This window comes from Poecile atricapillus, chromosome 1 (assembly GCF_030490865.1).
Source record: "Poecile atricapillus isolate bPoeAtr1 chromosome 1, bPoeAtr1.hap1, whole genome shotgun sequence".
NCBI classification, from domain to species: Eukaryota; Metazoa; Chordata; class Aves; order Passeriformes; family Paridae; genus Poecile; species Poecile atricapillus.
In genome coordinates, this window is record NC_081249.1 from 149,746,472 (window position 1) to 149,758,443 (window position 11,972).

The 11,972-nt window shown below is 37.3% G+C and overlaps 1 protein-coding gene across 1 annotated transcript; it reads left to right on the forward strand.

Moving 5' to 3' along the window:
* The first annotated feature begins 8,757 nt into the window (after positions 1-8,757).
* LOC131574497 (fibrinogen-like protein 1-like protein) lies at positions 8,758-11,121 on the forward strand. Its single transcript, XM_058828971.1, has 2 exons — positions 8,758-8,905; positions 10,381-11,121. The coding sequence occupies exons 1-2, from the start codon at positions 8,758-8,760 to the stop codon at positions 11,079-11,081; spliced, it is 849 nt and encodes a 282-aa protein (XP_058684954.1). The 3' UTR covers positions 11,082-11,121.
* Positions 11,122-11,972: the final 851 nt, after the last annotated feature.

The following is an 11,972-nucleotide window of genomic DNA, read 5'->3' on the forward strand; positions in this document are numbered from 1 at the left end:
GATAAACATAATTTCCAGGAGAAATTGATTCTACAGTCATTTGCAAAGACACACGTTAGAGTGGTGTGATCTATGTGTTTTGGTTTGATTTTTTTGATTTGGTTCTTTTCCTTGGGCTCATCATCAGGCTGAGAATTTACTTTCTTTACTTAAAGCCTGCCTTATGTTTTAAAGCATTCTTTTCATGATTCTTCCAAGCACCCCTCCCTTTTTTTATTTTTTTATTTTTTAGCAATGCTACTGAGCTGTGAGGTTGCTGAAGAGCAACAGAAGTCACAGAATCTCTCTTTGGAAATGAGATGGTTGCCATAGCAATGCTTCCAGCTGCTTCTTGTCCCAGTTGAGAAAATAATTTTTAGACTCCTATATTACAAGGCTAAGATATAATAATTAAAACTAAATCAAATAGCTAACTGATTTAAAATTAGGATCAACACATTGCTTTTTAAATATCTTTGGGCTGATAATCATCTGAAATTCTCAACTGAAATATTTGTGCAGGTTATTCTCAAATATTTTTTTTCTATTTGTTCAAGTACTTGAGGTAAAACTGGTGCATTCAGATGGAAATTATTTTCAGCTTGCTGATTTTACTGGACGTGTTTTTGTAGTAGAAATTATCCTGAAAGCTGACTGCTACTTAGGTAGTGTTTAAAATATGACTCTGAGTTTGACTCATACTTTGCAATATGTCAAATCTGGATCAGATCTGAAATACTAGATACTTTTAAAGTTTATTTTCTCTGAAGTCCAGACAGCTGATGAACTGTTGGTTGTTTTGGTGGTCTCTAGTCAACCTCACTTTGAGCAGGATTATCACCAACATCGGCTCAGTCATTGTGTCTAGCCAGTATTAAAAATCTCCAAGTATGGAGGTTCCCCAACCCATCTGGGAAACCTCTTCCCCTGATCCACTACTCCTTGTGAATAAGCTTTCCCAAGTGTCCAGTTTGAATCTCCAAGTCATAGGTTGTGCCCATTGGACTGTGTTGTTGTCAGACTATGGGACTAATCATGCTAAAAGCCTGGTGACATTTGGGTGAATAGTGACATGCAAAGGAGCCCTAGTTAGCATAATCAGTGAAAACTGGAAGGCACAGACTTCTCTGCTTCTAAGGCTATCAAAGAAAAATTATTAGACCATTGTGAAACCCAAATAAAAACTCCCAGAGCTCCTGGCACAGTGAAGTACTGCCTACAGGGGATTTGCTATAGGATGCAGGGGAACGGGCACTTTGCAATTGTTTCAAGGTTATTATGGAATACTTTTAATGGGACACTGGGAGCATATAGAACTTTCTATTAAATGTTTAGTGAAAGGAGCAAAGGTCAGAAAAGGAGGGATCCATGTAGCAAGGAAGAACAAACCTGGTTTGATTTTTTTCTTGACCAGTCTTTGCTGTCTGCTTTTCACCACCTTACAATCCCGTTTGTATTTTTTTTAGTTCTCTTCTTTTCTGTGTTTTGATAGGTATCTTATTCTTTTTTATTTTGCTTATCTTTTTCCCCTTTTTAAAAGATAGACCCAATGAAATTACTTCTAAAATGTAATGGTAAATGGTTCAGAGAGGATTTCTGCTAGACCGTAAGGTACATACAGAATTTTATCTGTCCTTGCCACTTTGAAAATACTTAATTGCTTCAGTTTTTTTGAGATATTTTTCACTTAATCTGGCCTCCAGTCCTACTCCTTTATTCAAATTCATTTAATTAAGTATATGATCACTGTTTACTGCAACAAATAAATCTGTGCCATTTGCCCTTCTCCCTCATAAAATAATGGGGTTTTGGGTTTAACTTCTTTTTATGTCCAATTCATTTACAGAATATTTGTTGGGTTTTTATGTCAATTGATAGTGGTAACCTTTTTAATCTTAACCTCTAATTTTATCATGATCTGTTATTTTGTTATCCCTATATAGTCACTCTTAGGATTTCTCTGTTGGGAACAGCGAGGTAGTAACGACACGGACTCTCTTGTGAGTTGAACATGAGAGCAAGGTTTATTACCCCAGATCTTCTTTTATAGACAAGTATGAGAAAGTCTGGAAAGGTAAAACTCTTATTGGTCATTGAACTACCACATCACCATCATCATCGTCAGTGGGGTACACCACCCCTCTACCTTCTCTTGCAAGAAAACAAGAAACTGACAGACACCTCCTGCAAGGCTGTCTTCTGTCTCTAAGAATTATTTTGATTCCTCCTTATGATTTCCCAGGCAACTTTCTCAGGCTAGTCTGAAAAAGTTATGTGATTTGCTTTCCCACAGACACTGTGCTCCCTGCTTCCAGCTTGCATTTAGCATCCACATTTTTCCTTCGACTCCTCTTGCTTACACAACTTCATTCTGACTTTCAGATTTTTAAAGAACCTTTTAGCCACACCTTTTGCACTCTTACTATGGTTCTTACTTTGTGAGAAATAATTTGCCATTCCATCTTCACTGTAGTACCTTTTATTAATTACCAGCCTGCTCAAAGAGCTTGTCTCTCTCAGACTCTTAGCAAGAGAGGATAGAAGATAGTTGCCTAAGTTTATTGGTCTGCTTTTTATATTTTAAATATATTTTCATTCCAATATTGCACATACTTTTCCTCAGAATCACGAATTCTACTATCTTAAGATAGGTATCACCTAACTGACATTCCACATGAGCATTCTCTGACAGTTTTCACCTGCAGTGTTTGGCAATTTTTACCACCTTTAGAATAAAAAAAAATCAGTTACCACATGTTTTCTATCCTACTGTTTCTCAAAGCAAGCTGAATAACTTTTCATTTCCACCAGTCCTAACTGTCAGCTAACCAAACAGATATTTTCCAGCATCTTCCATGATGATGGTTTTGATTGTATTTTTCAAGTTAGGTCAGTGATTTTGCTGAAAGAAAACCCTCTTCAATTCTGTTAAGTTTTTACATCCTTAGAATTTAGTCTTGGGTTCAGCCAAAAGATACAAAGAATATGTTTTTAGTATTTACTTCAGTTCTTAAAATATTTTTGTAAGAAATCTCAATAAATTTGCTGAACATTTGAAAAGTCAAATGTTTCTAAGAATATAGCATTTATTCTGTTTCACATTCAGTCAAAAAATGTACTTTGGTTCATTCCCCAAATAATGGTTCATTTCACAGATACTGAATGTGTAAAAAGAGATAAAAAATTTGTATTAAGAATGGCCTTATGTGCAATGTGTTTCAACAGTTAATAACTGCTTTCTGCATTTGTCAGACAAAACACACACTTCATATGCCAATGTCAGCTCATAAGTTCAAGACAAAGTGAAAGCTGTTATGAACACTTTTTTTTGTTACTGATCCTCTGCAAAGGTACCAAAGTGCCTTTAGCCAAGGCTGCAAAGCAATTCAAAATCACTCAAAGCTCCAGAAGTATTTCTATGGTCTGATTTTGTTGTTTGGTGGGGATTTGTTTGTATTCCCAAAGCAATCACTTGTGCTGTGTGCCCATGAAACTTCTTTCAGGAAAGATACTCAGGGAGCCCTTTGTTATGTGTTTTATGTGTTTTGTCATATTAGAACATTGTCTCTTGTGTTCCTCAGTATACTGAACAACTTTCTTGCATGTAAGTTAGCATTTTGCATGCTTCTGGCAACCATACAAATCCATAAATCACCCATGTCAAGCCTTTTGAAGGTGCTGGGTATGCAAGTTGCCAGCCTGTGTCAAAGCCTTTCCCATAATGACAGAGCCCATCTTGGGCACAGTGATCATGAAATTATGGATTTTTAAGTTCTTGGAGAAGTAAGGAGGTGGGCCAGCAGAACTGCCTTGGACTTCCAGAGAGCTTGGCCCCCATCCTGAATTGCAAAGGAGTCTGGAAAGGCAGGACATTCTCCAAGAGGGAGATCTTAAATGCAAGAGCAAGCTGTCCCGTGTGGCAAAAGATAGTGGAATGGCCTAGCTGAACAAAGAAGTTGGACAGGAACTCAGAGAGAAAAGATTTTATGACCTTTGGAAGAAGGGGCAGGAAACTCAGAACTACAGAGATCATGTGATCTTATAGGGAATACAATGAGAAGGGTCAAAGCACAACCAGAATTTGATCTGCCCTGACAGACAATAAAAATATTTCTACAAACACAGCAAAAGGTGGGCTAAGGACAATCTCCATTCTTTATTGGATGCAGGGGTGAACAGTGACAAAGGACAAGAAAAAGGTTGAGGTGCTTAAAGTGGTTAACAGCAAGACCAGCTGTTCTCAGCCCTGTGAGTTGGAAGACAGGAATGGAGAGCAGAATGAAGTCACCAAAATCCAAGGGGAAAGGCTCAGTGACCTGCTATGCCACTTAGACACACTCAGGTCTGTGGGGCCAGGTGGAAGCTGGCGGAACTGCTCACTGAGCCACTTTCCACCATTTATCAGCAGTCCTGGCTAACCAGGAGGGTTAGGGGAAATGCAACACCCATCTACAAGACTGGAAAGAAAATCTGGGAACTACAGGCCTGTCATCTTGACCTTGGTGCTGGGGATGCTCATGGAGCAGACCATCCCAAGTGCCATCACGCAGCACATGCAGGACAATCAGGGGACCACGCCCACACAGCATGGGTTTGTGAAAGGCAGGTTTTGCCTGATCAACAGGGTCTCCCTCCTATGACAAGGTGACCCACTCAAGTGGATGAGGGAAAGCCTATGGATGTTGTCTACCTGGACCTGAGTCAAGCCTTTAATGTTTCCCACAGCATTCTCCTGGAGAGAGTGGATTGTTGTGGCTTGGACAGGTGCACTCATCTCCAGGTAAGAAAGTGGCTCGACACGTGGCCCAGAGAGTGGGGGTGAGTGATGGTACATCCAGCTGGTGACTGTGGTGTTCCCCAGGGCTCAGTTTTGGAGCCAGTCCTGTTTAATGTCTTTATCAATGATTTGGATAAGGGGATCAAATGCACCCTCAGTCAGTTTACAGACAACAAGCTGGGTGGAAGTCTGCTGGATAGCAGGAAGGCTCTGCAGAGGGATTTGAACAGGCTGGATTGATGGCCATATGGATATAAAGAATGTGTAAAGAGTATTTCCACACAGGAGAACCTGAACTGGAAAAATTTAAATGAATGCTTGTCAATTAGAAGGATAATTAAAACTTCAGCATACTGTAGAGAAGGAATATGTGGTCACTGAGCTAGGCAATGAAGTATCTTAATATGGCTAACAACAAGTCATTGTAGCAATGTTCTATTTTGAAATCTGTATATTATCAAATCATATCTATGTAAAGTACTCTGACCTTAAGATCATGATATAATTTCTGAGAAATTATTCTCAGAATCAAGAGCAGAGAGGGAGATGCAAAGATTTTAATTGTTTATCAAAGTTTTCGTCTACAAAAATAGATGTCTTTCTGAGCATGAGAGAATGAATGCTGATGCCCTTCTCTCTTCTAATTAAACACTTCCCACTTCACTTCTGCTCTGCCAGCTCAGATGAAAGTTTGGAAATCAACAAAGAAGTAAACAGCAAGAAAGCAAAGAAAAATGGAAAGACAGAAGAGAAGATAAACAGTGATGAAATATATGGTAATCAAAGGCACCAAAGATGCACAATTTATATCAGGGTGATGAGAGGCCCGTCAATAAATACCACTAGGATCAGTGGTGTTTTTTAGATTGTATCTATATGGACAGAGTGGAAAGGTGCATTCCCCTACCTTTTCTTAGCATACTATTTCCGCAAGATCTGTATCTGTTCAAAGCAATTTTATATTTCATAAGCTACTACTATTATACAGTATTTTCATGCCTTAGACAAGGCTTGTAATACTTGGTACCAGCCATAAATTAGATATTGGCAAACACACAAATATCAGAAATTCCCTGAGCTTCATAATGCTGAAAGCAGAGAATATGCATTCTTAAGCTTTTCCCTGTAGCTCTACTGCTGATCAGTGTCACGGAGAAGATACTGTTCTGACTCTCTGTGGACATTCTCCTGTGTAATAGATTGCTTCTGCTTTAAAAAGAAAGAGAAAGATCATGGAGTTTTAAATGTTACAAGGAAATATTTCCTAGAACATTGGCTGTGGGTATTGATTTAATTGTACATGAAATACAAATCCTCACTGAAGATTAATTATTGAAGAACAGAAATTATGACTTGACATGAATCCTGAAATAGAGCATGCACAGGTCTTAAATGTTCCATAAGTTTTAATCGTGATTTGTTTCAAGGACAGAATCTGATCAAAACAGGTTGCAGGGTGGATCAGGAAGCTCAAAAATGAAGTGCAGTCTAATCTTTGAAAGAGTAAATATAGATTAGACATCACCTAAAGGTCATGCAGAAAGACATTAGAACTTTCAGACATATAGCTACATAGAAATAATTAATTAATTAAGTTGATGAAGTTTTGATCTGAGCTAATATTAACTGACTCTTGTTAATCCACATAAATTAAAATAGAAACCCATTGAGCAGCCTGTTCTGCATTTGTTTGCTGTATTTTTAGAGCTCTCAGACACTGTTTCTGATTCATTCACATTAAGACATGAAGTAACTACATGGTTTATAGTTGGATTGTTTCTAATACTTAAAAATCAAGTCATTTCTGTGCAATTTAAATGTGACTATATCTCAGTAGAGCTTTGAGTTAACTCATCTATGCGAAATGACATAATAAATTTTAGCATCTGCCGGTATCTATTTAAGCAATATAACTTACTGAACTAAAATATCTTCATGGTTAATAAAGGAAATTTAATTTAATTACTATGTAATTTAAATAATTATGGAAGAACTTTGTACTTTGTTATTCATACATACTTGCAAGTGTAATATGTCAGAGCAAAGTCCAGCAGATAAAGCACAGTGTGAAATAAGGAATATGCAATTTTGCTGCATTTGAGACAGTACATTGGATCTGATTTATTCACCTGGACTTAATTAGCAGGCAAAGTACAACTGTAGAGACTGAGCTCATTCATGTTCTTGAAAGAGGTAAGGTGCCTGCCCAGTGCTGTGTTCCTTGGGTGCTTTCTTAATAATTTGAATACCAATTTCTATTCTGGAATTAAATTGATCTGTAAATCAATTTTCAATGTTAATGCATAAATATAAGTGAAAAAAAAATGTTGACTCCTTCAAAAATACTAAAAGATAAACAAAACAGTTCAAAAAATAACTCCAGATCCAAGTCCAAATTAATGAAAATCAGGCTTTGTGCTTGTGGATTAGGGTTTGATTTAAAGAAATTTGTAATTTAATATTCCATAATAGCAAAAATAATCAAAGCTTTCAGGGAAAATGATGCATGACAGTAGAAAATAAAAGTTCAGCAGAATTTAAATGCTTAAAAGGAAGCACCGTGCCAAATTTCAGGGAAGGTAATTTTCCATAATAAAGGTTTATTATGATCCCAATGTCAAATGACCAACTTTGCATAAAATGGAAATTTATATTTTAATAGTAAATCATAGCTGATTGTGATATACTGAATAATATTAGGTAGAATAGAAAATTCTGTTTTGCTGGTTTTGTGTATGGTAGGTAGAAAAGTTAACTCTCAAACCTGAACTTCAGTAGGATTTATCTTGGAAATTTTTTTAAAAATGTGTTGATTTTTTTTCACTCTGGAAAACTGTTTGCTGAGTCTGCTGCTAAGTCATTAGATTTATAAGGAATGTGGCTTTGTTGCAACATAAACCACTGTGGAGAAGGGTACTAGCCTCTGCAGAATCTGTGCTGACTCTAGCAGGAAATCAGCCCTGACTAAAGAGATTTTTTGCTGGATCTATTTTCTGTCTTCAGCAAAGCCACTATGTGGAGCCCAGTCCTTAAAAAAAAAGAAAAAAAAAAGTTAAACAAGCATTGAAAGACTTTGGTTAGAATTTAAGTCAATATATCCTTTGAGAGTACGGGAAACATTTGTTTACCTGATTCATGCTCAGCTGTTATTGACAGAAACTCCTCTTCAGGGAATCTGGGATTTGCCTAAGTGAGGACCGCAGGATTAGGTCCAGTAATAGCCCAAGCCTTCTTCTATACTGAATGAAGTATTAATAGATATGTACGTCAAAAGGTGGATAAAATGAGGCTCAAAGCTGTTTCAGTTCAGTATATTGAACCCTTGTTGGTTTTGAAGAGGCTAAAGAAAAGTTCTTCTGCTTTGTTTAATGCATTTTTTTTTTAAATCTGATTGAAACCTGTGACATGTTATTACAATCTGTAGACAGAAATTCACAAAAAAACATAGTTCAGGTTGAGCTCTCCAGTGCATGGAAACTTTTCCAGCAATAGGAAAGCCATGGCTCTGAGTACTGTTTGAGCTACAGTCAGCAGAACTAATGTTACTGTTTCTGTCCCTCTGACAATTGGTGTCTCTATTTCACTGCAGTTTGGATTCAGAGATTAAGAAAAATTCAACTCTGATAATTAAGAGTTGTGCTTTTTCTTTTGTCCTTACATTACTCTTGATGGCTTTTTGCCATACTCAAAATTACATTATGTTTCACTGCCCAGCATGGCACAAGGTGACAGGTGAGAGATGTTCTAAGGGTCTCAGCACAGCACTCTGTGTCAGAGAAATGAATGACTTGTCAGAAATGAGGTCTGAGACATCAGGACAGAAGAGGTCCTTCAGAGTTGGGAGAAGCCAACTTTGACCGAGGCTTACTGTATTGAAGCTTGGTATTTCAAAACCTTTTTCCTTCAGGACTTTTCTACTAGAAGTCACAAATATTGTCATTTTCAGCTTCAGCCTGTGTTACAGTTCTGTATTGCTGCAGGAGGACTGACGCAGAAGGAAGATGCTATTGAGGGGCTCAGCAGGATTCATGCTGTTCTTGCTCTCTCAGTGCACTGTGTCTCTAGGCACAAAAGAGGCAGTGGTCTTGGCTAATGCCCACCTTCTCCCCCAAAGAGACTATGAGAGACTGGGAAACGCCAATGAAAAAGGTACTCGTGAAGACAAGGAGTGATTTAGAAGTGTTCTGTGTTTTACTTTATTGCTTTGCTGTAACATTTTCAACCAACATATATGAAAGCTAGCCCAGGAAGAATGATTTGCAATATAAACATGTCCTGCCACAAAGTCCTGAACCTGTCTGTAGAAGTTGTTCTGTAATGCTTACTGAGAAGGGCAGCTGTGAGGGTCACTGTGTATATTGCTGGTTTGGACACCACCATATAAATTATTTAAATAATCCTTCTATAAAATCATAGCATCAGGTTTAAAGCCAGGTGAGCTATGTCTACCAGGGAAATGTAGTTTTTACTGAATTTTTCTCACAGAGATAACAAAATTGTCAAGTTTTTATTAAATACAAATTAAAAATATTCCACAGTTTAAAGGCATAAGACCATGCCTTTCAACTCTATGGAGAAGTGAGTGATTTCAATTCATAAACATATTTCTGAGTAACAGAACAATGAATATCATCCTTCTCTACAAAAGGAATTCTCTTTCTATAAGTTAATACATATGTAAATATATATTTGAATAAATTATGTTCTGACTCTTAAGAAACTTCAGATTCAATTGTAAAATTCAGAGCATTGTGCTGTAGTCTCAGAGATGCTTGATTGTATACTAGAGCAAGAAGTTAGCTTACAAACCTGTTACATTTTAAAAACCCCAGTAAATATTTTAGCCCAATAGAGAGGGTCAACCCAAGCCTTACATGCCATTTTTATTACCCTCTGTGTCTTCTGGTAAAGCAATAAAATGGAAGAGCACTTTCACCTATTTTCCTGATACTGGTGTTCAGCACTGAACAGAAATGTAGTTCTACATGCAAATCCATAATATAATTTAGCCTGGAGTTTGAGTGAAAAGAACTCATCCTAAGAAAATCCTCAGATGTTTATAAGCTTTATATTAACAATAAATATGCTTTAATATCTCCCTTCTATCAATGAACACATGGCATACATTTCAGAATTTAACACAAGAATGTTAGAGGTGCCTGAAGTATAAATTGGTTCAAGATAAATTAATTTGTTCATTGAAGAAAAGACTAGGTCTAGTTATTAAACTCAGTTGTCCTACAGATGGCACAGGGAATTGCAAACTTGCTGAGTACTCAGACTAGAAGAACACTGGTGGAAAAGGAATGATCTGTAAATAGGTTTTGGCTTTTCAACCATATTTCTATCATAAATGCAAAATTATACTTCCATTGTATGACAGAGAACAAACAAAAACAAACCATTTTTTGAATTTCTGAATATTTCCTGCATGTTCCTCCCAGAAATCTTCCCTCTTTAGCTGAATAAATGCCATCAGTTGCAATGAAGTCAGTCAGCTTCCAGTCAGAAGAGTCAGACACTCTAAAGGATAGAGTTCAATTTCTGAAATTTATGATTTGAACAGAATGTACTTTAATTTTGTGTGTGTGTGTGTGTGTGTGTGTGGTTTTTTTTTTCCTCAGACTATCCAAGGGATTGTTTTGAGATTTTACAGCACTCTAAAGGAAATTCCAGAGATGGCCTTTACATCATCCAACCAAAAGAGGAACCAATTGTTGTTTTTTGTAACATGCAGGATGGTGGCTGGACAGTGATCCAACACATTACAGCCAACAGTACTGTTGACTTTGACAGAACCTGGCAGGACTACAAATATGGATTTGGCTCTGTTCATGAGAACCACTGGTTAGGAAATGAATACATGCATCAGTTAACTGGCAGCTCAGTGCAATATGTACTTGGAGTTAAACTTGTAAATCTAAATGCTGAAGTCAAATGGGGACAGTATGAGCCATTCCTGATTGAAGGGGAAGAGTCTCAATACCGAATCAGGGTTGGTCTTTACAAAGGCAACGCCACTGATGCGCTGACCCTGGACACAGAAGCTTATCTCCATGACAACCAGAAGTTCACCACCAAGGACAGAGACAACGACAATTACTTTATGAATTGTGCTAAACTGGAACTCAATGGTATACCTGGGGGAGGCTGGTGGTATGATGCATGTGCTGGAGCAAATCTAAACCGCAGGAATGTGATATACTGGCAAAAAGACTGCAACAAGCAACGCCCATGCAAGTTTGCATGGATGATGATCAAACCTATCAAGCACCACCAGTCATACCCTACCAAGGCCTGCCCCTGTCAGAAAGTTGAACTGTAAACAAGCCGCGTGTATTGGACAGGAACATGGACTCTTGCTCAAGTGACTGAAATGATCTCACTGACTGAGTAATAACCCTAAGTAACCATGACTGAAAATTTAAATTGGGCCTCTGCAAGGGCTTTATGATGACATATTTTTCAGCACTGGAACATGTCAAAGAAATTTGCCAACCACACAGGTGAGAAACTGTCAGAAACTCAGGCCTTTAGCAGAAAATTTAAATAGCCAGAAGACTTAAATAATTCATTTTATACTATTTTAGCTATAAAACAAGTCTGGTATGAAATCCAGGATATGATGTCTTGTACAATATATGCATAAATAAAAATTCATTTCAGAAAGTTTTCCTCTGGTGTCAATGTCATTATTGATTACATGTCTATAATTGCACATCTTCATATATCATGCAGGGAGGAATTTTCCAGTTAAATACCTACATGTGCAAAATGCATATTGAAGAGTGTTGTGTAGCATAGGGCTCCAACAGGCCTTTTCTTTCCAACTTTAGTGAATAGTATGTTAATATTTAAAATTTGAATTAACCTCATCTCCCATGGCTTCCTTCCCTCTTCATTGACTCTTCTTTTATCTCCACTTTTTAATGATCCCATATACAGTGAAGTATTCAGCACAGGCCTTTCTTTTCTGCTTTCATTTTAAAGCACTAATGGGATTGCCAGCTTTCCCATTTAAAGCCACTAATCCAAAGCTTACAACCCCTCTGAATTTTTTCCCCAAGAAACTCAGTGAATACATTTTTAAAAGACCAAATTGATATTTCAATTGTTTATTTATTCCTCCATTTTCCCCCTGAAGATTACTTCACTTTATTTACCATTATTTGATTGTTACTTCTCCCTGTTCCATGCTGTGTGTCAGCTTTTTCTT